A 26,426-nucleotide genomic window follows, 5' to 3' on the forward strand; every position below is an offset into this window, starting at 1 on the left:
TTTCAACCAGCTGACTCCCAAAGGGCAAGTCCGCGCTGATGGGAGGACCCCACTGTGCCCCCCTCCCCTTTCCTTGTTTCTGACCCCCCAGCCCAACGATTGCGCGTGGCTTTCTGACTGACAAAAAGCTGAAGTTTGCCCCTGCGATATTTTAGTGACAACAACTCTGTATTGTCATCAGCATCGGCTGCCACGGCAGCGAGACAAAACAGAGCTCACATTTTCCAGCTCGCAGGGATGCCAGCCTGGTTGTCCCCATCCAGAACAAATTACACAGGCATCTAGTGGTTACAGCATCCTCCTCTACCCTTGCGCTGAGCCCTTCTCCCTCTGGTGGCAACGGGAAGGGCCAGAGACCCTCCGAGTCCTGCTGACACCACCGAGGAGCTGCAGAAACACACGTACGTGTGACAGTGACATGTCACCCCCAGCATCTCAGCCCCTCCTGTCCTGGGGGATGCAACGGTCACCCCAAACTCTGTGTTCCATTTGGACGAGCATCTCCACCCCTCAGCTGATATTTTGCTCACTGGTGCTTCTTTCCAAACCCCAGGAAGACTCAATTTAGAGCAACAGCAAAGCTTTTGGGAAACTGGATCGTAGCTCTCCCCTGGGGGTGTAAATGCTCTGTAACAATTCGGGAAGGAGGGAGGAAGCAAAGGTTCCCTTTGTAGTGGGTGTTAGAAAGCCAAGGAAGAATTATTGCCCACAGGCGATCAGTGGGGCTGGGAATCAATCACAGAATCACACGGGGTTGGAAGGGACCTCTGGAGATCATCTAGTCCAACCCCCCTGCCAGAGCAGGTCCACCCAGAGCAGGTTGTGAAGGAACGTCTCCAGGTGGGTTTGAATGTCTCCAGAGAAGGAGACTCCACCACCTCCCTGGGCAGCCTCTGCCAGGGCTCTGCCACCCTCACAGGAAGGAAGTTCCTCCTCATGTTTAGGTGGAACTTCTTATATTCAAGTTTGTGCCCATTTCCTCTTGTCCTATCCCTGGGCACCACTGAAAAAAAGACCAGTCCCATCCTCTTGACACCCACCCTTTAAGTATTTATAAGCACTGAGCCTGAATGTGACAGAGCATCACATCTGCCTGCTCTGGAGAGGTTACAGGCGCAGGAACAGAGAGGAGGCTCCTCCTCAACCCACTCCCCAAGGAATGGTACCCAGCACCCATCCATCCATCCATCCCTGCCCTAAACACCCCAAGCCCCCTCCCCTGTCCTGCCCACCCCTCCTTGCCCAGCCCGCACCCATGCTGGGGTGCCCGGGTGGGAGGGAGCCGGGTCCCCCCGCAGCCACACGAGGGAGCTGCAGCCCCGCGCAGGGGAGCGCAGCGCAGCGCGGACCGCGGAGGCCCGGCGGGGTCGGGGGGTGCGGAGCGGAGCCCCCCCCCCTACATCGTCCTGCTTTGCTCCACACCCCTCCCCACACCGGGCCAGGGACACCCCCGGTCCGGCTCCTTCTCCCCTGGGGCTGGCACACAGATGGCACCCATGGAACCCCATGGGGTTGGGAGGGACCTCTGGAGATCATCTCCTCCAACCCCCCTGCCAAAGCAGGTCCACCCAGAGCAGGTTGCACAGGAACATGTCCAGGAGGGTTTGGAATGGAAGGAGACTCCACCACCTCCCTGGGCAGCCTCTTCCAGGACTCTACCACCCTCACAGTAAAGAAGTTCCTCCTCATATTTAGGTGTCACTTCTTATACTCAAGTTTTTGCCCATTTCCTCTTGTCCTGTCCATGGGCACCACTGAAAAAAGACCAGCCCTGTCCTTCTGACACCCTCTCTTTAAGTATTTGTGTGCATTGATTAGATCCCCCCCCTAAGTCTTCTCTTCTCCAAGTCCCTCAGCCTCTCCTCGTAAGAGAGATGCTCCAGGCGCCTCACCATCTTTGTGGCCCTCTGCTGTCCCCTCTCCAGCAGTTCCCTGTCCTTCTTGAACTGGGGAGCCCAGAACTGGTCCCAGTGCTCCAGATGGGCTCTCCCCAGGGCAGAGCAGAGCAGGAGAATGACCTCCCTCGACCTGCTGGCCATACTCTTCTTGATGCACCCCAGGATGTCATTGGTCTTCTTGGCCATAAGGGCACATTGCTGGCTCCTGGTCATCCTATTGTCCACCAGAACTCCCAGATCTTTTTCCTCAGAGCTGATCTCCAGCAGGTCAGCCCCAACCTGTCCTGGTGCTTGGGGTTATTCCTCCCCAGGTGCAGCACCTACACTTGCCCTCGTTGAATTTCACCAGGTTTCTCTCTGTCGCAAACTGGGGACACCTTGCAGCTCAGCTCTAGAGCCAGGCAAGCAAAACCCCAGTGGATGAAGTTTTCCCTGTGCCAACTTCACCCCCGTAAGAGCCAGAGAGGAGCAGGGAAACATCATTGAACACAGTTATCTTTTCCAAGGGACAAATCCCTGGGATGTCCATACCTGTAAGAGCTGGCTCTTCTCGCTCTCCCTATGAGCCACAGGGATCCCACCTCCTCCAGAGGAATAAGGGGGGGGGGGTTGTGTGGCAAAACCCTACAGCATGAGATGGAAGAACCCCACATCTGCTAGAGGAAACAGGAGATTTTGGGAGGGAAAAGAGGGCTGAGTGACCTGTGTCACAGGAGAGATGCCAAAGGCAGGGGGATCTTTGTCCCAGACTCTACCAGCAGAAGGCCTCAATGAACAGGAGAGATCTGGGAAGAGGCACAGGTAGGCGAGGAGGGGGTAAGCCCAAAGCTCAGGGGTAGGAGGGATCCTGGGGCTGAACTGACTGGAAGTGCACAGGAGGTAAAGTGGTTTGTGCTGGGGCTCCACTTGCTTTTCCCCCACCTCCAGACACCTTGGGCTCAGCAGGGTGGAGGGAAGACACGTACTGGCAGCGTGAGTCATATTCAAATACTTAAGCACCAAATCTCACAGTTCTGCAGTCCCAGGTGGGTTTTACAGTGTTACCACCTCAGGTGTGAGCCAGGTGTGAAAACCACATTGTTGGCACACACAACGCACGCACGAAAACCCAGAGACTGGTAGGTGCACCCACTGTCCCTGCTCTCCTGGAGCTAGAAGACACCCTGGACTCATCCTCCCCCTGCACCAAGGCTGGAGAGGGAATCTGGGAGCTCCAGGCTTTAGGATATTATTTGGGAAAAGGCAGGAGATGCTTTAGCTCCTCACTTGCCCCACAAACACTGAACATCCCTGGCTGTGCCACAGGAGAGCTGGTGGCTCCTACTGCCTCAGTCCTGGGAGAGCCCAGCTGGGGTTGACCAGGCAGCCAGGCTCTGTCCTTCCTCCCACAAACCTCCACAGCATTTCAGAATAATGCTTGGGCCTCTCTGCAGTTTGCCTTGTGGGCTTTTTCTGGTTGTTTTTTTTTTTCTTTTTGAGCCAGGAGAGTTCACGTTCCCAAGCTTTTCCCTGCAGCCAGTACAGCAGGGTTTGTTGAGTTTTTCTAATGAAAAAGAAGAAAGCAGAGCTCGGCGTGTAACCCCGGCTTCCCTGAGCAGGGCATCAGCCCCAGGCACGGAACAGGCAGGTTAGCAGAGGCTGAAGGAACCAGCAGCTCTGGGGGCTGGAGGGGCTCTGCACCCCCATTTCTTCCTTTCCATGCCAAAAATCTCAGTCCCAGCTACATCTCTAACCACAGCAACACCTATCGGAGAGAGTCCATTTTTATAAAGCCACTGCCTTTCTTATTTGAAACCAAAAAGCACAAGGGAAAGAAAGAACTCCCAATGGCTCCAAGTGGAGCGATTTTGTCTGTCCGTCCATCTCAACCAGGTAATGCAGACACCGATGGGACAGCACCTCCTAAACACCAACAATTTAAGAAAATAGGGGGGAAGCTAAAGAAATAGGTACCAGCTAAAGGAGGGGGCTGCTGAGCCTGAAAAAATACAGGCAGCTCCTTTGCAAGTCATAAGCACAGAAACAAGAGCAACCATGTCTTACCTGAACTTCTCCAGCCCTCCAGGGTTTAAGCAGCAGCTTGGCTGTGAAGAAAGCTCCCTGGGACAAAGCATCTCACGCTGCTAAGCTGCTTTGGGGGAACTAGGGTGAAAAAGGGTTGGGAAACACCAAGCTTTCTGTTCCTGCTATTCTGGGAAGGAAAACTGAGCATAAATGCTTTGCCAGCCCCAGCTCTGCTGCATTTAAAGGATCAGCACAAATAACACACACCTGGAAAAGAGCTTCCTCTGCAGGGCAGGTGGGCCCCAGGGGAAGGGATGTCCCTTTTGAAGTCCCCGGGCACTCCAGGCTCTGCAGTGAGGTTTAGCAAAGCGCTTTGCAGCTGGGGAGCCATCCTGCTGGGGCTGGACCCAGCTGCTGCCCAGCTGCATCTGCTGCTCCCGAAGGAAGGATGTATCAGAGCACAATGATTTGTTTTTATTGGGAATATTTGCTTCCTGCCACCAGGATGCATGTGCTGCAGCAGCGAAACGTACAGGGGTTTGGGACCTTGTGCACCACGTGGGGCAGAAAAGGCTTGTTAAGAAGGGTATCTATTAGGCAGACATCTGTGGAGGCTGTGCAAATGAGAGGTGGCCATGGGCAAACTGCTGAACCTGCAGTCCTGCCCACCCTCCACACTTGGTGGGTCCCACATCCCCCACGGGAGAGCTGCACACTCTGCTCCAAACCTCTCCAAAGAGCTCAGCCCGAGGCCACGTCTGCTCTGGGGTCAGGAGTTACCGGGACAGAAGCTGCTGCCCAAGCTGGGCAAGGGCTCAGAGCATCAGTCTGAGCTGGTCTTTCACCTCGTGCTTTGTGAACGCAGGCGCTCGGTGAGGTCTCAGTAAGAGCATCTCTAAGGACAGGGGTATTAAGGGAACAGTTTTAGTGCTTAGGACAGGTGGAAGGGGAATTTATTTTCTACTCATTTCCCCCTGTCACCTTAGTGTTGCTGTCAGAGGAGGGAGGAGGCACTGAACAGCACAGGCTTCCTCCTGCCTTGTGCTCTCCTTTGCGTGCTGCTGTGGCCTGGGGACCAGCCCTTGGCACTTCAGGACAGAGGAGCTCATGCAGGGTTTGTCATCCTGCAATACCCTGGTCCCAGCCTCTCCTCTCCAACACAACGGCTTTCAGGTGACCAGCAGAGCAGAGGTATCCTCCTCCTGCCACTCTTCCCCTTTCCAGAGCTTTCTGCCAACACCAGCTGATCCAGGCTGTGCCCGGCAGCAGGGAACAGCAGGAAAGAGCTGAAAGAAAACACCCCGAAGCAGTCACGGCACATTCCCCAAATAGCAACAGGACATTTTGTGGACAGGGCAAGGCTACAAACAAAGGGAGAGAAATTCAGTCCGCTGCCCTGGGAGCGTTTTCAGACATCAGTGACATGTGAAGGCAGGCACCACCCTCGGGAGAAAGCTCTGTCTGCAAAGTGCAAACCTCCCGTTTTGTGTGAGCCCCTCAGTCTTTCCAGAAATCCCAGAGCTTTGTGCGAGGGTCTGGTGCTCTACAGAGTAAGCCATCCCTTCTGGCTGCTCCAGGCAAGTCCCTCCTGCATCTTGCAGAGATGGCAAAGTCACAGTCTCTGCTGGCCTGGAGCTGCCCAACACTGGCCACGGGGTGTCTTTGCTGGGACATGGTGGCTCCTGCCTGCGGCCAGGCTCCCTGGCAGGGAGCTGCATCCCATGGGGTGAGATGAGGCGGTGCTGGGAGCACTGAACACTTTGGTGGCTTCACAGCATCACCCCTGAGATACTGACTTCCACATTACACTGCTTGGCAGGCACCTGCCTCCTGTGCTCCTCGCAGGAGGGAGAACATAAGGGACCTCCCAACAGACCCACATGGCTGCGACCACCCACGTCTGCTGACCAAGAGACTCCGTGGGACCCTCATGAGTTTTCCTTCCCGATTCACAGGGAATTTGTGACCAAAGAGAAAGGGCACATCTTCCCCTTCCCAGCTCCGAATGCAGTTGGGCCAGAAAACCTTCCTTCCTTCAATGACCCCCCTTCCTCGAGCAGTGTCTGTGTGCTCTCCCACTCCCATCCTTAGCAGGGGGGAGAGAAACCTGCCTCCGCATCCCCTTCCTGCTCCACAGGGAGATGTGCCCCTTCTCTCTGGTGAGTTCCCTGCCCAATTTCAGTAGCACAGGGTCTTTATCGATAAAGGTTGCACTGAGCATCCTTGGGGCGCGAGTGGCCTCCCTGGGAACACACCATGTGCACACACACACACACGTGAACACTCACACACACCACCCAGTCCAGCCAGGGAAGCCAGCAGAGCTCAGGGTTTGGATGGTCAGTCTCGTTGGGTGCTACCAGTATGAGCTGGTGGCCAGGAGGATCTGCAGGGCCATGGAGAAGCAGGGCAGCTGTGCCACGCTGTAGGCCACGGAGCGCGTGGGCGCCTTCAGCCGCAGGAGGTAGGCGATGGTGTGGATGATGCGCCCCACGCAGAAGATGAAGAAGTGGATCCTGGCCACTACTGGACTGGGATTCAGCATGGAGTAGATGGCTCCCAGGAAGAGGAAGGGAAAGATGTTCTCCATGTCGTTGCGGTGGGCTCTGAAAAGAGAGATAAGGTTCCCACCAGGCTTCTCTGATGTCTCCCATCCCTTCTAGCCAGAGAGCCCATCCCTGGGTGCTGCTGGCCCTCTCCTCTGTTGGATGGGGCAGACACAGCCTCCAGAAGAGTCAGATCCCCCCTACACACAGAGGCAGCAGGACTTCACACCTGGTGTCTCTCCCTTGGGATGCTCCCAAAGCTTGCCCTCCGTGACTGGGACACCTTTGCTGTGAGGGATGACAGCTTGAGGGTCAGAGCTTTTAAATAAACAAAGCAAAACAAAGCCCCCGCCAAAGCTGAGAGAAGCTCGGAGCTGGTGTGGCGCCAGCACGGCACGGCCCCAGATGTGGCCACGTTACACAATAACAAGGCGGTTTCCAGACTGCATTTTTTCCAGAGGAGAAACTCCCAGAATGGGAGGGTTTGTGGCTTCACCCCTCTCCGTAAGTGCAACCAAAGGGGACCAGAGAGGAGCACCCCGAGCACCCCCTGCACCTCCATGCTCTGCCAGCATCACCTGCTTAACTGCACCGTAGTCAGGCCAGAGGGACTGCTGTGGCCATGTGGTGATGCATTGGCACTGATGGGGCCAAAACCTAGGCTCCACCTGCCTGGGTGTCACAACATCACCCACCACCACCCACACCACTACAGAACAGCAGTGGATCCTGCTGAGACCCGTGTCCCTCCTCCCCCAGGGACTGCTCTGCGAAGGAGGGAAATTGGTCCCCAAAGCAGCAGGTTGTCCTCGCCCTCCCACCGCCTCCCCCTCTCCTTCTTTGGTTCCTTTGCAATGAAAGAGCTGTTTCTGCAGCACAGAGCCCCATTCCCAAGCTTTGATGTGGGGGGACTCTTGGGTTGTGCCCTGCTCAGTGGGGACAGACCTGTGCTGGAGGGTGACCCAGGCGTGAGGCTCAGTTGCCTTTTTCCTACATGTCTGAAGGTTTGAGACACAGAGATGAAGCCTTGATAAGAGCTGCCCCTGCTTCCCCATTCCTGTTCCCCAGGACGTTTGAATGTTCACAAAGCCAAGAGAAAATTTTAAGCAATTTCTTCCCTGAAGCAAAGGCCAAAATGCCTGTGCTGCTCTGCTGTGCAAGCTGAGAAGTGGCCAGGAAGTTTTAGGACACACAGTCACAGCTCGTTAGTGCAGACACAGGCTGGGATAGACCTGGCTGAAAACTGACTTTGAAAAAGAAAGAAGGCTGTGTTTTAAACCCCCTCTCCTGCCCCTGGGTCAGGTCTATGAAGCGGGAGATGACCCCACGTCCACCTTGGTGACAGCCCCACCAAACACACCAACTTCCTCAGGCCAAGGTTTTCCAAAAGCTTCTCCATCAGAAATTTTTAACACCGAGTGCCGGGGTTTTTTGGAGGGTGACTGCTCCCAGGCAGGGTCAGTCTGTGAGCAGGGAGACAAAGCAGTGAATGTCACTGGCCTGACCTCCTCCCCTTCACTGCGATGCCCAGGGGTGGGGACATGAGCAGACACCCACCACCTTGCCCCATGGCAGCCCCGTCCAAAGTCCTCAGAGGTCCAGCAGAGCTGGAGGACAAATGGAAGAATGGGGAGGAGAATGCAAAAAAAATAAAAACCAGGCAAATTGTTGTTCCAGAGCTGAGATGCAGCCGGGGGCCTCTCCAAGAGGAGAGGGGGAAACTGCTGCTTGCTCTCCCCTGCTCTCCTCCTGCCCTGCACAGAGCCCAGCCATGGCCCTGCTCCCCTCCTGATAAGACCTGAGAATGAAACCCGACATCACCCTTCTGCAGGGGAAATACCTTGGGCTTAATTCGTTTTCCCCAGGGCTCTGAAGGGATCAGCAAGGACCAACCCTGAGTGCTTTAACTGCACAAGGCAGATCCCAGGCTGCCCCAGGTCTTTGCTGCAGCTCTGTTTGTTTATTTTTATGGAAGTTTGTCTTTCTGACTAATCAAAAGAGGATTATGATTATTATTACTACCATTATTTTCTTTTTCATAGCAAGGGAACAGCTTGTTTCCCTTTCTCCTCCTACTGAAAGCCCAGGGATTAGGTGGCACTGGATGTTTTTTAAAGCAGATCCGGCATGCAGGGAGAGGTGAATGGTGCAGATCCCCCCTCCCCTCAGCAGAGCTGGGAGCCAAGGGCTCAGTGATGGCAGGGCACGGCTCCAGCCCCTTTCCTGCACGTCACCAGTGATCCAGCCCAACGCTTGGGGCACCTCCTTCTGGGTGAGGAGGACAGCAAACCAAGCCCGGGACTGAAAGACCCTGTGTTTTACCTCCAAGGAACTGTGAGCCCCACAGAAGAGGGGGAAGATTCAGAGTTTGCCCAATTAGGGAGGCAGAAGTTACTGCAATCATGTCCAGACTCTTCCCAAATCCCCAAAAAGGGGCAGCCACATACAGCACTGGGACCAGTCGCACAGTTCCCTGTCCAAGCTGTGCAGGGATCTGGAGGGATTTGGGCTCCTTTTGGAGCAGGGCACGAGGAGCCTTTGGGTGTAGGTACAGGACAAGCCCTTGGGAGCTTGTGGGACTTTGAGCATAGGCATGAGGAGCCTTTGGGTGTAGGTACAGCCCTTGGGAGCTTGTGGGACTTTGAGCATCTAGGAGTGAGTTTAATTGTGTCAGAGTCTGCACCCAGGTCCTTCCACCAGCTCCTCCAGTGCACACCACGCTCCCGGTAACGATTAAACTGCTCCGGTGCACAGGCTCCCACAGCTGAGCTCCAGGCATTCAACCCATCTAGCTAATTACTTAATTAATGAACCCTTTAGCTTCCCACTGCTGCTTTGCCAGCAGCTGCCAGGGATGGGGCAGGGGGAATGCCAGCACTGCTGCATACTCGCCTGCGGCACCGCTCCACGTCGGGGTCCTCGCGGTGGTACTGCAGCCCCCCGTTGCGCAGCGCGTCCTCCGGGTTTGCAAACGCCTGCAAAAGAGAGTCCCTATAACATACGTGCTCATAATGTGCTCAGGATCTTTACAGGTAGAAGCTTTGCCCCTAATCTTTAAGGCCAGTAGGGATTTCTTCCTGCCCAAGGAGACCTTTCAGCCCCAATTTCTCACCACCCTTCGCAAACACAGGAGCTGCTGTGCTTCCACGTGCATGGTCCTGGGGGTTAAATTCTGCACCTCCCAACAGGTTTTCCGTATCCTCTGAAAAACCCAACTCTGCCAGCCAAGCAGGTCCCAAACTGGGGGATTCAAGGGAGCTCCAGCCTGATCCCAGTCCACTTCTCCCCATGAAACCCATCGAAAGGAGACGTTGCCAACTGCCAAATAAGATCACTGTTGGCACAGAGCTGGCAGACACTGAATGTGGCATCCAAAAGATAATCAAGACCGACAGATTAGTCCACCCAACTGAGAAAGAACATTTCCTGGCTGGTTTGTTGGCAGTGACTCTGTGTGACTGAAACCTGCCCCAGAGGAATCAGGTCCTACATCTTGCCTAGATGTATGGTTTTACAGGTTGGTGGTCGATGCCCCATCCCTGAAGACATTCAAGGTCAGGCTGGATGGGGCTATCAGCAACAAGATCTAGGGGAAGATGTCCCTGCTCATCGCAGGTGGGTTGGACTAGATGGCCTTTAAAGGTCCCTTCCAACCCAATCTATTCTATGATTCTATACTAATACATTTAGAAATAAAAATTATTTATATGAGCTCGCCACTTATGGTCAGAAGCTGTTTCTCAGAGACCTGGTTACATGCAACAGCTTCACTTTGCAGCCTGGAAAGGACCTTGGTGCTTTATTTAATCATGTTACAAGCCCAGACTGTCCCAGGGCTGGAGCATCATTCAGAAATACACGAGGAAAAGCCCAATCATCAGTTACAATGATGCTAGAGCACAGGGATATCTACCTTTATGTTTTATCTGAGAGCAGAAATCTCTCCCTCCCGCTGCGCTAATGTAGCCAGAAACTCCTCAAATACTTTAAAACAGGTTTTACAGACAGCTGAATTTTGCCAGGAGTTCAATTTAGGTTGTGGGCGAGAAAAGGTCTGGTTAACTCCTGGTCCTCCCTGTATTTCCCCTCGTGTCCAAGAGCCATTTCCTCCAGCTATTGTTTTTATTCTCCATGACTTTCTGCTCCCCTGGAGCGTTCATGCAGCGATTCAGCCTCCGAAAGCACAAAAGCTTTCTGCTACATTGCAAGAAAAAAGACCATTGCAATAATTTGTTCTTAAACCTTCCCCCCCAACCCCTTTTCTTTCAGACATGGCTAATTAACTGTAAACAGTCTCTTTCCAGAAGCAGCTCACCTGCGTGGCATTTTAGATCTGAAATGACTATTTAGATTAGGATTCAGAAATTATAAACATCAAGCTAGAGATGGTAGAAATAAACAAAAAGAGCCAAAGAGAAGCGAGATATTTATCTGCCACAGCTATGCAACATGTTTTGCTTTTAACTTCAGTCAAAGAAAAATCAGCTTGCTTGAGGAAAATGTGGCTGGCCTTTACGGGAATAAAAGAAGAAAGAAAAACCACAGACACCTAAGGGAAAAGCCAGAAAGGGAGAAAAAGGTAAAGGAAACTGGAACTTACCTTCTTTCTGAGCCTCACTTGTCCCGTAATGATGGCAACGACATACATTTTTAAAATCAATATTGTGCTGTAGAACGTAAATGACATAAACACTGCGTTTTCCATCATTTTGGGGGAAGGTGCCGCTCGGTCGCCTGCAGCACTCTCAGCCAGCGGAGATCTTGCTCGGGCTGCAAGAGGGCTCTGCGGGAGAGGGGGCAGGAACAGCCACGTTTAAAGACACCAGAAGTAATCGCTGCTTCTTTGGCGAAGGCTCAACAGCCCCCGTAGACCCCTTTGGGTCAGACAGGAATAAATGATGCAGCAGAGCTGCCTGTGAGCAAACCCCAGACGGGGACGTGGAGCAGGCTCCTTCTGCTTCTCACTCTGCTGCCACCAGCTCTGTGGGGACACAATGCCCCGAGCTGGGATTCCTTGACCACAGCCTCCTCAACTGTGTGGGCCACAGCAAGGCTCAGCCTGGCCACAGCTCGACCTCCTGCCTCCCTAACCCAGCCCACCCCGATCCCCCTCGTCCCACCTCCCCTCCAGTCTGTGCCCAGAGGGTCAGAGCCACACACAGCATCCCTCACCCAGCCGGGCACCGCTCACCCACGGACAGAAGCTGATCAGCCCTGGGCAGAAGGAGTTAGGAAGAAGGTAGGTACCTACCTCAGCCGCATCCAGCACCGTGCTCCTGCGCTCCCTCCGTTCCACGGTCGTTCCCTGCGATCCCACAGCACACCCCTCCGTGGCAGTGCTCCCAGTATTCCCCAGTCCCGCCCAGTGCCTCCCATGGCAGAAGCAGCCAGCCCTCCCCTACGCAGCCACCTGCTGAAGGATGGGGCACAGGGGACAAAGACATCCCTTGTCCCACCGCTGCCCATCACCTGGGGGTCTGGGCTGCCCCTGCTCGGAGAGGAGCTCCCGGAGTGACCAGCCTGGAAGCACAACCAGGCAAATTGCAGATTGCAAAGCCCCAAACCTGCAAATAGAAATAAACACCAGCCTGCCCAGTCCCAAAGACAGCTCGTACTGTTTTTTTTCTGAGAGGGTGAAGCAGGGAGATCAGATATAATCTTGTCCTTGGTCTAGAAAATGGCATTTGAATTTGGAGCTGGCTTTCCCCAGCCATCAGACACTGAGGAAGAAAGAGTGGGATCTAAGCCTCTGCAGGCAGCTGGATTGCTCTTCCAGTGCAAACCTTTAACTCCTTCTTCCCCAGCCCTGGCCCCAGTGCTGGCAGCAGCCAACCTCCAGGGAGCCGGCAGCACAGAACAGATTGGAGCTCTCCAGGTTTATTAGTGTTGAAGTGCTGGATTTGGGGTTTGGTTCCTTTACACAGGGGAAAAAAAAACAACAAAAAACCAGAACCAAACCACCAAACCTACTTATTTCAGGCAAATGGAAACTGTTGGAGATTGGATGGAAAATGAACGCTTTGAGAATGTGAACAGTTTTTTAATTAACTGCCATGTTGGAATAAAAGAAATTGTTTCAAGCCACAAAAAAAAGCCTCAAAAAACAGAGTATGACGGTTTGCCATTTACAGAAGTATCTATCGAAGCGTTAGTGCATCTAGGACTGGTTTTGTTTTTAACTTTTAAACTGCCGTTGAACAAAACTAATCCTGTCCTTTCTAAGAGGGTCCAGAGTAACCCAAGAGAAGCATCGCACCCAGCCCAGGAGCAGGCTCTGGTCCCACTACTACAGACCTTGTTGCACAAGGACAGGTTTGTCACCAGCAACAGGCTGCTGGTGGCACCCCAGTCCCTGGGAACGGGCTATAGGAGTCTTTTTCCTGGGGTGCTGGTGTGAATTTAAGGCAGCCTCATGCTCGGGGTGCAGCAGCCCTGGTCCCAGGCGACACAGAAGCACCTTTGATGCAAGCATGACTATACGGGCAGACCCAGAAGGTTGGCTCCTGCTTGGGCAACAAGCCAAGAAGAAAACCAGTCACCTCTCCGTCTGGACAGTGTTATCCCACCAGCCCTGACCATCAGCTGAGGGATGCCACAAGCCAGCCCCAGCCTCCGCCCCTGCAGAAGGGAGAGTTACACCGTTCCTTGTATTCCCAGCAAACGATCAGTGCAGTCACACCAGGGCAGCTTTCCTGCCAGGGTCAGCACTGGGGAAGAGGTCTTGCTCCTGCCAAGCTCAGCTCAGATGGGAGCTGCGTGCTCCAGCCACCGCAGCCAAGGGCTGAGCTCTCTCTGTGCCCATCTAGAGCAGGTGTCCTTCCTTCCACCCCAAACTGCCCGCTCCAGACCCCTATGTTGCTGCCAGCATGGCAGAGCAGGGCTCAGAGCCAGAAAGACCCTTCAAGCACACCATCTCCCTCCTGGCATGGAGATCTGCAAGTTCTTTGCATTTGCCTCCGAATCTCCCTCATTGCGGCTATTCTGCCCTGCTGCTGCAAACCCAAAGATGCCTCACTGCTCACTGCGATGCACTGGCTCATCCCCGTGACACCCGAGTGTGCAGGGTGCCTTTGAAAACCCCAAACTCTTGGGCTTCAAGGGAGAGGTACTTGCAGCTGGTCACCACCACCCTGGCGTCAGGGCGGCTGTGGAACAAGTCCTGGCACAGCCCGACGTGGAGCTCCACAGCCAGGCAGGGAATGTCTCCCACCCACTGCTTCCCCGGGCATGGGAATGGGGACACCAGGGCACACAGCAGCCACGTGGGTTCAAACACTGTGGTAAGGGCTGGGGTGTTCACCCTGGACCCCAGCCCTCTGCTGCAACCAAACTGTATCCAGCCCCACTCCCGTCTTCCTGGGGCTCAGCAGAGCAGGATAAACACCATAACGCCAAGCAGAAGCAGTTGGATGGCAAAGCCACATCCCAAAAACTGCTCCCTCCCACCTCCCCTCTCCATAGGTCACAGGGAACAAACCTGTAGAGAAGAAGACCTTGGCCAGCCCAAGGACTGGGATGACAGAAGGGCCAGCCCAGCCCTGCAGCAGAGGTGGGACTCTCTCCAGCAGCCCCTTCCCTGGCTCTCCCAGGAGCCTGGAGCTAGGGCTGGCAGCCAGACCCTTCACCAACACATCACACCCTCCATGGAGCCGCTCCAGTTTTCACCAGCTGAGGATCCAGCCTGCAGGCTCTTCAGCAGCAAGACTTATTTTTTCCTTCATGCACCTTCTTCCCCTTCCGAGGCAGCCAGCACACCTCACTGAGCAGCAGGAATACACACAACCTTGGTACCACCTGCAGACAAGCCAGGACTTCTGCTTGCCAGACTTTCTCCTCCTCAGTGTTACTCAAGCACTGGCAGGAAGCCCTGGACAATTTGCACCAGCCACTGGCACAAATTTAAATTGAATGGAGTGATCAAGAAGCACAGCTTGTTTAGGCGTAAGCCCCTGGGGGCAGACCCAGGCCTGGGTGTTGTATGTGCTGGGCAGGCTCCATGGTGTATAAAAACCATGTGGGCAAAGAAAGTTGTTTTTCCCCACATGTTTATGCATTTCAGACCCTTTCACCATTACACCGAGCTGAACCCCAGCAGGGAGGGACGGTGTCTGTTGGCACAGCACCTACGTGGATGGTGATGAAGGGCAGAAGCTGCCTGGGAAGGTAGGTATAATGCTCCCGGGATCCTGGCTCCTGCTTGATTTCTCAAGTTCAGGGGTCTCACATCGTGCAGGACACATCCACAGTCCTTCCTGACTTTCCTGACCCAAGGCAATGCAGCTCCCAGGAGTGTGTTCAACCATCCCATTAATCTGAGCGGAAGCAGGCTGTTAATATTAACAGTTTGATCCTCCTCCATGGGTCACATCCTGCCAGGAAAAAAGCCATTGCTTGAATGAGACCAGGTCCTAAGGGCAGTATGTCTTTTAAACTACAAGCCGTGCCTTAAAGCCTTTAGCACTAGAGGTCTCAACCCAGGAGAGGACCTACCAAACTCAACAATGTTAGCAAAACCAACACATTTTTTGAGCTATTATTAATAAGAATGAGGGTCAGGCTTTGAAAGATTTAGTCACCAGGTTAGGCTGACCCTGGGAGCTGTGGGGAAAAGATGGAGGGTTTGGCTGGAGAAGGGACCGCACCACAGCAGGCAGAAGGAATGAACGATTCATGGGAGATGCTTGAGAAAAGTACTTAAAAATAGAAGCTTCTAATAAAAATCCTGCTCTGGAAAGATTATGGAATAAAGATCACCCCCAGTTCCCACACGGGTTGTTATTTATTTGACCAGCTGAATTACACTACAGTATTATAACTACATGTTTTTCCACTATTGCTATGCTGGGGAATTTCCTGGTGGCAGCTCCATGACAGGGTTGGTTGTGCAATAAATGCTCGTCAACGGAGCACAGGCACCTCTGCCAGGGTGCCACGGCCTGGGCTCCAACCTGATCGTGAAGGGCAGCAGACGCTTTGGGCAATTACAGCTCAGATTCCCCAAAGTTTTCCCAAAGAGCAATTACATCCGACAGCTTGGCTGGGCAAAGAGCCCGAGGGGACTGCTCCAGCCTGGAGGAGACAGGCAGGCGGGTGGCACTTCTCCAGGGTGCTCCCACGTGCTGGGTGACGCTGCCGCGGGCACCGGTGCCCTTCTTCCCTGCCATTTTTCCTGCTTCTCCCACCACAAAGCCTTGGAGCCTGCAGACGTGCCCTGCCCCAGTGATCACTTGCCCTTGGCTGCGCCCAGCCCTGGGAAATCCGGCTGCCCATGGGAGGTTGTGCTGTGTTGGCTCATCAAACGCTGCTTCAAGTAAAGGCATGAGCAGTTTGGCTATTTATTAAAGAGAAAGGTGCTCCACCTGCGTGCACTCCTCAGCCTACACAGAAAGTCACACATCACCGTGACGCACCTTCTTCTCAAGATGAACGAAATCCCGTTGCTTCACCTGGAGCTTCTTGTCCCCCAGCTCCTGGGCTCCTCACGGCTCCTTGCAGGGTGCAGGACAGCAGAAGATACAGCAAAGTCACTCAACGGTGAAACCGCCAGCGTTAGCATCGCCTGGAACAAATGGGATGCTTCAGTCTTTGGCAAACTCAGGCAGATTTTGTCTGTTTTGCATTTTAAAGTGACTGTACTGGCTGGAGTATCTGAGAAGTCTCAAGCATGAGGAATGTGGGATCAGACCCTCCCAAATAGTCCTTCACACTCAGAAGACCGGATGCCTGCAGTAGGAGAAAGCCAGCAGGAGAGACCTGGGGAAGGGAGAGGGGTGTGGGGGCTCCGAGTGGCAGGGAAAGGGAAGCAGAAGAAGCTGCAGTTTGTCAGCCAGCCCCAGGACAGGGACCAAGTGAGAAGCAGTGACACGTCCTCCTGCCTTCTCCTTCCAGCTCCATCCACTGCTCCTGCTCTCAGCCACTCTCCTGCCCCAAACTGTCCTACCCACCCTGGCTACAGAGGAGTCACTACATCCCCTGCTGCTGGGACAGCAAGAAGACACTAGAAGAGAGGCCACCAGGCTGTGAGCACGTGGAAGGCAGATTATTTTCTCTTATTCTGAGCCTGGGATTCATGCCTGGGCTTTCTCTTAGAGGAAAGAATTCCTTGGCTACGCTGCTCTGTGCCTTCAGGGATGCAGCCCTGCTAGGAGAGGGGTTGAGGGAAGTTATTTCTCCTCTCTCCTGGTTTCTCCCTCTGACCCAGCTGGTTTAAAATCTGGCTTGAAGCAAAGCTCCACCTGCCACTGATGCCATGAGGTAGGTAGAAGATAGGTCAGGGCTTGGGGTGTGCAGGAATCTGGCATCTCTCTCACTTAGCCACACCACAGCAACTTGTGACGTGTTTCTCTTCCCAAGAACCAGATACCATCAGCTGTAAACAACAGGCAAACCCACTTACGTTATTGCCCAAAAAGAGGGATTTTCCCCACCAGGCTGGGAGAGAGCAGAAACAAATCCTGCTGCCAAAAATTTCAGAATCGGGGAACATTTCCTAGACTTCAAGCATTTGCAAAACTACAAAGTAAACACAAATCCCCTGGTGGGATGCTCTTGAGCAAGAGCAAAGGTAATGGATACTGCGTGGTTCTGCCTCCACGTGCTGTGTTATGGAGAAATAGGAATCAGGGGCCGTTTTACAGCATTAAGAGCATTGGCTCACTAACAGGGCTGGGAGAAAAAGCAGATGTGGTCCCAGATTTCAGCCTTATGGAAATCTGACATTCAACAGCTGATGAGCAGCTTCAAGAAGAAAAGAAGAAAACAAACCAAGATGGCCTTTCTTTTCTTCAGTGCCTGGCCAAGAGCTGTTACTTCCTGCTGTGCTGATCCACAGGGCTCTGCTCCTCCTCAGGAGTGCAATGTGGTGCCCAGTTTAAGAACAGTGACTTTTTTTGGCAGGTGGGTACCTCTTAACTCCTGGGCTGTTAACCCTGCTCTGAAACCCAGGAAGAACAACAGACTTCAGACCTCGTCCATTTTAAAGCCCTTTAAGTCCCCTTTTCAACAGAAAGGTATTTTCAAGTTGTCAGAGACATGGAAATACAGGACAAGAGGGAATGGAAAGTGCTTCACTGCTTGCCTGTGCCCCAGCTGAGAGTGGCCAGACCATCCTGGCGAGACCAACTCTAAGGAGAGCCTTCCTCCTTGGCCTTGCCATAGAGCTTCACCCAGCATAAAACTTTCCAAAACAGAGCTTATTTTTTTAAAACCCCGGGTTTTCTGCCTACCCTCCATCACCCCTAGACTAAACAGCAGCATTTCCTCCCACCCTTCCTTATAGGTCATGTTTTCTAAATCTCTTTATCACATATGCTGATCTCCTAAATGTTCTCACTTCCCACAGCAAGGTCCTCAGCAGCAGAAAGCTGGGTGGGCTTCCTTGCGCAGGAGACCAGGGCCTCTTTGTCAAGAGACCTGACTCAGACAGAAGTCAGAGCTTCTTGGCAGCTTGAGGTTTTTCAAGTGAGTCACTTGTCAGCCTGTAGCTATGACCCAGATAAATGTTAAAACTTTCCCTTTCTTTCCCCTGCTCTGGGTGATGCCCAACACATCCTTCAGGCTTGCTTCAGCGTCTCAGCAGCCAGGAGAAAGGTGGTCCAGGTCTCAACTCTATTGTTATTAATAAAAATACCCCGCGTGCAATGCTAAAAAGACCCTACCCATAATCAGCCTGGAAAGCAAGGAGTAATTTAGCTGCATTATTTACAGCCCCTGTTGCCTGGAAGCTTTTTATTGCGTTGCTGTTTCAGCTGTCCTCTTGCTCACAGTGGTGGGAGCAGTCACAGAGCATGACCCAGGCTGCAGTCATGTCCGGAGGCAGCAGAACAGGAGATAAGAAGAAGGGAATGAAGCTCACAGGCCCCTGCGTGGACATCAAAGCAGTGATTGCATACCCTGTGCAATGTAACATCTCCCACAGTTGAAAGTTAAAACCAGTCACTGCATATTTCCCAAACCCACAGTGAAGAAAGGGACAGGAATGTGGGACCATACAACTCCCCAGAGTGATCCCCCAACTTTATCAAGACCATAATTTGCCCTGAATGATGCAAGGAAGTAGATAAACCTCTCCAGGCTACTCCACAGGCACTGACACTTGGGCTAACTGTCCTGAGATTTCTTCCCCGCCTGAATGATCCATCAACAAGTTTAGATTACTCTCTTGATTTGCAGCTATGTCTTCATGTCCATGGTGTGTGCCCAGAAATCTGCTCCACCCTGTGTTTATCCAACCCTGACTGCTCTACACAGCCCTCCATGAGGAGATTGGTGCTCAGTACAAATATTTACAAAGCAGCAGAATGCATCTGGTCTAACACAGCAAGTTTCTGTTAATAGTGCCACCAACTCAGCCAAAAACTGAACAGCACTGAAGTGCTGTCCCATTAGCAGGGGAGAAGCTGCATCCAGGTGGGAAGGCTGCTGTGGAAAGGGTGTAGAGATGGGAGGCCAAGGGATGCTATGGCCACATTAGCAGGGCTAGAGCTGTCCCACAAGGAGAGTTAGGCAACAGAAAAGGGTTGGGACCTGTGCTGCACCATACCACGCTGGGGGAAGTTTGTGAGCTTGTTCACTGATGGAAAGGACCTGCTGCTCTCCAACAGGAGCTTGGAGGATGCTATGGCCACATTAGCAGGGCTAGAGCTGTCCCACAAGGAGAGTTAGGCAACAGAAAAGGGTTGGGACCTGTGCTGCACCATACCACGCTGGGGGAAGTTTGTGAGCTTGTTCACTGATGGAAAGGACCTGCTGCTCTCCAACAGGAGCTTGGAGCTTGCTGGGTTGTACCAGCCATGGGGCTCAAGCCCCTGTGGTAGCCAGCAACGGACTGAGGTTTCCCTGGCCCCATACACCCTGCTTCATCCAGTCTTCAGAAGTCAGAGATTAACTTCAGCTCTGAATCACAAAGTTTAATACTATTTCTTGCAAATTTGCTGTCACATTTGCGGGTAATGCTTGATAATTACATGCATCAAGTCATTTTCCAAACTATTAAAATTAAATTACTTCCTGGGACAATAACTTCCATAATGAAACACAATTTAAATTAAGATGATGATGGTAATAATCATCATCTTTTTATGGGATCTCCTTCCCTTTTTGTTCATGTCGTGGAGAGACAGACGGGGGGTTAGGAAGAACAGCAGTTCTTGCTCAGCTTTGTCCAACATACTCCTCCTTCAATATGTGTTTGTGAAATCACCTCTTACTCAGCTTTACCACAGTCCCATTCACTTTCATCTCTCTTCAAAGGAGATTCCTCCATGCTTTTTATTATCCCAGTCATACTTTCTTATTTCCCTCCACCACTGCAGCAAGCAGATGACCAGCACATGACTGCCAACTATTTTCACCCCTCGCACTCCAACTGTCCTTCAGCTCATTTTTCTTTTAAATGCCCTCAAGTCCTCACTGAGGGGTCTAGGATGACTCCACACCTAGTTATTTAGTACCCTGGAGGGGCTACTCCCAAACTGAAGGAATTTCAACTATGTAAGAAGACAGATCTGGGACACTCGCTCTGCATCCATCTGGCAATAGATCTAGCATGGACATCTCCGTTCCTTTGGGGACTTTCTGTACACCCATCACAGTCTCCTCTCTCACTATGCTATTAGCATGGACTTAACATTGTTCTTGGTAGAGTACATCCATTCTCCTCTTTTTAACTTATTCCAGCTCGCTGTTGCCCACAGCGTTCCCAGCTTTCAAACACACATTTTAACAATAGCTGGAAACTAAAGTCCTGCAAGCAATCTTTTATTTTAGCCGAGTATATTTTTCTTCCTGTTAGATAACATATCTCCTGGAAAAAAACCCTAACATTTTCAGATCCCTTCCTGATCCTCCATCCTTATTTAACATTGATTAATCTGTCTCCATATCTAATGCTCTCCCACAAACCAGGAACCTGAAGAGGCATTGCTGTCCTTTAGCCTTCACTGCCCAACCGCCCGGTGCTCTTCTCTTGCCTTGCAACCAGCTGGTATGTACCGAGCTCAGCTCCATAACCTCCACAACTCTCCAAGGGCAGCCAGACCTGGCCTGTCTGAACAAATGGAAGAACTGTTACAGCAGCAAGTAGTTGTTTTCTTCTGGTGAACCTACTTGCTCCTCAACGCCAACTGCTGCGGCTCATCAAAACCGGGCAAAGGTCTCCATTTAAGCGTAAGTTGGAGTCAGAGAAGCAGGAATAACAGAGGCGCCAGTCAGAATAGCTGTTTTGCAAGACTAATTTTAGTGACCTGTATTTACGGCTCTTCCACAGTAGATGGGTGAAAGAGCAACGTGTTTGGTTTTGCAAACCCCAAGCCAAACACAGCCTTTGATTCTAGTCCAACCCAAAACCTATTGAGCACTTTAAAATCCTTTTTCACCTAAGGGTCCCAAAGCGTTGGATGGGGATGTCTGCTTAATAACCCCAACCTTATATTTGTTGGATGAAATACAAGCCACTCGCCACATCAGAGCCCGTGACTGGAGAGAGGGCACAGTGTGAGTTATGCCCTGTAATCCTCTTCCCGTAGCAATCCTCCCCGCCACGTAAGCATAGTGTTTTCTTATTTCATCGAGTTCAGGTTTCACCCCTTTCACAAAATTTTTATCCGTAAATTATTATTTGCAACACAATTCAAGTTCCAAGACAGAATATGGGCTAAAGTTTTCCTCTTGTTTTTTGTTCTCTCAACGAGAGCTATTGCTACACACAGCAGACAGGCTCGCACAAGAGCTACTCCACTCCAGCTGCTTCCAAGCCGGTCAGGAGAACAAAACCAGAAAGCATGTCCCAGACCCAAACTGGAGCCCAGTCAAAGCCAAACAGGAACAGTCTCAGGTTTCAGATTCTGAGCTCAATTTTAAAAAGAAGGGAAAAATACAAAGGTGGGATTGAGGCGAATGCAATCCAAATCCCTGTTTTATCAATGAAGACAGCACAAGGTTTAACTCTCTTTCTTGCAAATTTGTTGTCATACATGACAATTATACTTGATAATTACACACATCAAGTCCATTGTGCAAACTGTTAAAATTAAATTACTTCCTGGGACAGTAAGTTCCATAATGAAACACAATTTAAATTAAGATGATGATGATAATCTTTCTATGGGGTCTCCTTTCCCTCTTGCTCATGTCATGGAAACACATGACAAATTAGGAAGATGATGCGACTTACCCAGAGCTGGGTAACAGCACCGTGATGACCCCTGGAGTCCAAACGAAGTTCCAGATCTAATCACCAAACCACAGAGGATGTCTGCACCATGAATGTTTAGTTTACAAGTCAAAACAGAGCCTAACTGCCAGCATGCAAATGCAACCCGATAGCCCATCGCTGGCTTGATCTGCCACCGCTTCATGCATTATTCAAGGAATCTGTTGTGCAAGATGGAGATGAAATCAGATCCCAGAGGCAATTAGCAGGGTTGGCTCTACCCCAGCAAGGGGTGAAAAGGCGAGGCTAGTAAAACCCGGGTCCCTGCACCCAGCTTTGCCTTCCTCAGTTCCTGCCCTGAGGCTGCCTCTCTCAGCTGCCAGCCCAGGTGGATTTGCATGGTCCATAGGTGGCTGCTGCTGATGATGATTTGCACCTGGCTTTGGGTGGTACCATGAGATCCTGAGCTGCTGTATCACCCAGCTACAGACTAAAAAGCTCTGTTCTCCTCAAAGCCTGTCACTACCGCAGTCCTGGGATCTCCTGTTCAGATGAACAGAAACCTCTCGCTTTTCCCAAAGGCCAAGAGCTGTCTCTCTCCACCCCTTCTCCCTCTGGAGCACACAGTGGTCCATGGAGGCACAGAGCCAGTCTGGCTGCAAGGCACTTAAGTAATTCCCTGTGCTTCTTCTGAGAATCCATCATTGCTTGATGGAGTTGGTATGAAAGATCAAACAGGTTTCAGCACCAGGTTTCACCACATAAAGAGCAAAGAAATGCCCTTCCAGCTTGTCACCTTACACTTCTATCTATAAAACATTACCTTTCAAGGAAGTTCCCACGGGAGGCAAGAAATGCGAGACGGCTGCTTCCCTCACCCACATTGATACTGTAGATCAAGCATGGCCTTAAATACCTCCTCACCCCTCCTCTCACTCCTAGCCCTCCCAGGTAACACGACCTGTGTAGCTCCACCTGCTGAAAACCACTCAATACCAGATTAAATATCAAGTTTATCTCCCTCTGCAGAGATTTTCAGCTTTCACCCTGGACAAAGGTCACTAGCAGCACTGCTAAACCTTGCTTGATCCTCAGATGCTGTACATTGCTCTGGGTAGGGGCTGTACCACTGTAGACCAGGTGAAGCTCTGATCTGGACCACCATTGCATCCACACACTGTAAGGCCCCTGGGGCTGGTTATTCTGCTTGTACAGCACAATCAGACTGGTCTCTGGCCACAATTCAGGCTCAGGAAAACGGGCTTTACTGTTGGGCATCCAGATGGGAAATCCTTTTCTCTTGTTGTAAGGAAGAACCTCTTGACTGCATTTTGTAGAGACAGCATCCAGACAAAAAAAAAAAATCCCTACTAGTACATCAGAATTTTTACAAGAGTTCAGACATGATCAAATGAGTTATTTCACCTGGGCAGATTTATTTGGACATGTGTATGGTGTCCCACCTCACTCAAATCCCAAGCTCATCCATGCCTTTCCTTGCTGGACTGTCCCTCTTCACACAGCTCAGCAGACACACTGACCCAAGGGACTCCACTTCTCTACCACAGACAAGGATTTCAAGCCGGCCCAAGGCAAATCATGGCTCAAGCTCTTGAGTAAAGATTTCAAAGGCAGAATTGCTAAACCCTTTGCTATGAAATGCCACGTTAGGAAGAACTTTCATCATCTGCAGACCTCAGTTTTCCTACCTGCAAGAGGAGGATGACAGAGTCTCTTGACTCCCTGGGTGTTGCTAGGATTAGACAATGTTTGCTCAACATTAATGTCAATTTTGGTGTCTTGTGTTATTGCTACTGTCACATTATAGAAAGGTCAATGAACACATTCGAGTGAGTCAGAACGTTTCCGCAGCATTAGCGTCGTCCTCAGAGCTTAGCCAGGCTCTGTATTTGGATAAAGCCCACCACAATCCCCCCCTTAAAAGATCCCAATGTACGTCAAGAGTGGCAGCCCTTTCCTGTCACTTCCTCCTCTCTATTTTTAGGAAAAGGAGCACTTGGAAGATGATGCTGAATTTGAAGTGGGGAAAGAAAACAAACCCAAACCACGGAGCATTAGAGAACGTCTAGCCAGAGTCAGAAGGCAGGGACAAAAGAGAAGATGTGGACTGAGATACGTTCAGGTAGCAATTAAACTGAACATAGGGAAAATAGTCTCTCACTTCTTCTTGTCAAATTCAGCGAGAAACTCAGCCCAGCACCTCGTGTGAAATAACAGTCACATTACCAAACCTCTTTCCTAAAACTCTTGGAAATACTGAGGACCTTATACATTCTCCAACAAAAATACAGACTTTTTCTGGGAAAAGCATTCATTCATTGACCCGACAATTCTTACCTGGAAACCTCTTGCACTCCATGAACTCAAGGCAGGGCTGCAACACTGATTCCTAGCACTCTGTCCCCTGGCTGGAGACATTATGTTTCTTGGCTCTCCAGCCATCTGCGAGGTATGCTGCCTCGTGATCAGAAAGCCACGCTAACCATCCATATCCCAAATTCTCTAGGCTCCCTGCCATGGAGCTGCGAGCCCAAAGTCTTAAGAATGCTGACTTTAAACCAACAATGCACAAATCAAACTGTGAGTGGATGAGAGAAAATTTCAACACACTGAAAGCAGAGTAAGGCCAGGCAAAGCTCTCCTTTGGGACTTTCTTCTCTCCTCACCCTTGGCCTTAAGTACTCCACGTCTGCATCCCTTATCTCTCCCTTTGAACACACCCACCCCATCTCCACTACCTCCCCTATCACAATAGTTTTAGCACACCAAATTACTCACTTCAAACACCCCATATCCCCCAGCTCATACCACTGCTCCCCAAATCCCTACCTTTCCTCTCCCTGTAATCCCCCGACATCCTTAACCTCTCCCACACCCTCACCTTCCCACCACTAATCAACACCACAAATCACAGATATCCCAAACTATCGCTTTTTGAAAGTTCTTCTCAGCTACAATTTTTCAGTACTTTCAGCTCGTGGCAACCGATTTGTGATGACCCACTGGTGGGTGACCACCACCATCCCCTCTGCTGGCCGGGGGGCCAGTGTGAATACATGACAGGATGCCAATTCTGTGCCCAGGGCTCAGGAGGGCATTGAGACAGAAGAACAACATGTTCATCAGCACAACACAACAGGCGACAAGACGTTGCACTGCGGAGTGTGTGTTGCAGGGTCTGTGCTCCACTTGGAGCTTCCAGACAGCTGTTCAAGGAAATTGCCATCAATGTCAGCCCCACCACCGCTATTAGACATCTCATCCATGTCCGGGCCCAGCTTGAACCCATTTAACTTGTAAGGGATAATGAGATAACAGCATGACATGTTGCAGCTGAAGGTTATTTAAACACCCATCTGGTACCTGTTATGCAGCATACATCCTATTGTTGTATAGGAAATATATGCCACCTCCCTCCCACATGGAAAGGAGAAGATCTATAGATGTGTCCTGTGCTACTCCTTCTTTTTGCGTAGATGAGGTAATTCTCCTTCTCTGTGTTGTTTCTAGCACATCACTTTGCATTTCCTATTTGCATTTTGGGAGATGTAGTCAATTCCAGGCTGGTGAGACCTTGAGAAATGACACAAGACCACAATGAAAAACTTAATAAGGACATCTCCTCACCCCTTTCACACATCAGTCAGAAGAGAATCTGTGCCAGCTGGATTTGAAAGCATGGACCATAAACTATGAAACTGATTCACCTTTTGTATGACACAATTTGGCACTACATTTTATTCCAGAGAGACCCAGGGGTGACAATCCATTTCAGGGGTGACAATCCATTTCAGTGTTTGTGAGACCACACTCCGTTTCTACAGAGGAATGGTGAAATATCTGCTGAAACCTGTGAGGTGGGCAACGCGACCTGCTTTCACCTTTAATTCTGACGTACAACCAAGAAAATCTACAGATCACAGTTAAACAGCCTCATTTCTTTTCTCAAACTCCCCATCTTCCTTTATAAGATGACTCTGGCTGTTCTCAGTCTCCTGCTGAACTTGCCTGTGAAGTTCTCGCCCTCTGTGAAGGCTGAGCAGCCGGGTTGTGTGCTGTCCCAAGAAATCACGTTCCGTAACACAAGCGGTCAACTCTGCAGATGTGTACTCTCTCTTCTGTTTGTCTCAGGCACGACTTGGTTTTCTGCAATAGTTGTTCTATCCTGCAAATCCTGGCCTAAAACCTTTGTCTGACACCCCATCTAGCGTTCAGCACGGCCAAACGCAGAGACCTGCTGCATCAAGGAACCAGCAGTTGCCTGCAAAATTCCCAGCATTTTTTCAGCGATATTAAACCACCTTTGTACAAAAGACTTGAAGAGAGCTCTGACAGAGTGCAGGCAACAGGTAAACCTGCAGTGCCACTGCCAATGCCTTCCTCTGGCCTCTGTGCAGCCTCCGGGTCTCCTGATGGAGAGACTGCAGGCGGAAAGCCCTGCTCCACAGGAGTTAACTCCTCGGCAGCCCAAACCTTGGGGCTTTGAGGACACCCCTCTGTAAGTGAGTTATCTGGGCAAACTACCCAGAAATAACAAGGTGAGAGTCTAAGCTGTGCCCACCTCAAGACTCAATGGCAGCTGACAGCGAGGACTCTCAAAATAGGGAACAACGGGGCTTCCCGGCTGCTCGGCGTTTGGCAGCACCGGGCACTTGTTTCAAGTGAGACGCCAAATCTTGAGCATGTATTTTGAATAATAAATGATGCTGCTCAGTGTTTTTCCCATGAGATTTTAAAAATAAAATGAGAATTACTTGAAAGTGCTTTTCACATCTTTTTCACCTTTTCAAAAAAAAAGTATTTGCT

General features: G+C 51.3%; 1 protein-coding gene across 2 annotated transcripts; it reads right to left on the minus strand.

Moving 5' to 3' along the window:
* Positions 1–4,824: 4,824 nt before the first annotated feature.
* PTGES (prostaglandin E synthase) lies at positions 4,825–12,889 on the minus strand. 2 transcript variants are annotated; one of them, XM_014942718.1, is made up of 4 exons: positions 11,700–12,889; positions 11,049–11,231; positions 9,341–9,423; positions 4,825–6,508 (listed from the first exon to the last, which is right to left on the minus strand). In XM_014942718.1, the coding sequence occupies exons 2-4, from the start codon at positions 11,154–11,156 to the stop codon at positions 6,259–6,261; spliced, it is 441 nt and encodes a 146-aa protein (XP_014798204.1). In that variant the 5' UTR covers positions 11,157–11,231; positions 11,700–12,889; the 3' UTR covers positions 4,825–6,258. The 2 variants fall into 2 exon arrangements, with proteins under 2 accessions (XP_014798204.1, XP_014798205.1); XM_014942719.1 differs by lacking the exon at positions 11,700–12,889 and having other exon boundaries at positions 11,049–11,514.
* Positions 12,890–26,426: the final 13,537 nt, after the last annotated feature.

The sequence above is a fragment of the Calidris pugnax genome, unplaced genomic scaffold (genome assembly GCF_001431845.1).
Source record: "Calidris pugnax isolate Ruff unplaced genomic scaffold, ASM143184v1 scaffold102, whole genome shotgun sequence".
Lineage (NCBI taxonomy): Eukaryota > Metazoa > Chordata > Aves > Charadriiformes > Scolopacidae > Calidris > Calidris pugnax.

Coding starts and splice junctions, on each gene's coding strand:
- PTGES (XM_014942718.1), bottom strand. CDS start 11,156: ATGATGGAAAACGCAGTGTTTATGTCATTTACGTTCTACAGCACAATA. Junction 9,424..11,048: donor AAGTGAGGCTCAGAAAGAAG/GTAAGTTCCAGT, acceptor TCTCTTTTGCAG/GCGTTTGCAAACCCGGAGGA. Junction 6,509..9,340: donor GACGTGGAGCGGTGCCGCAG/GCGAGTATGCAG, acceptor CTCTCTTTTCAG/AGCCCACCGCAACGACATGG.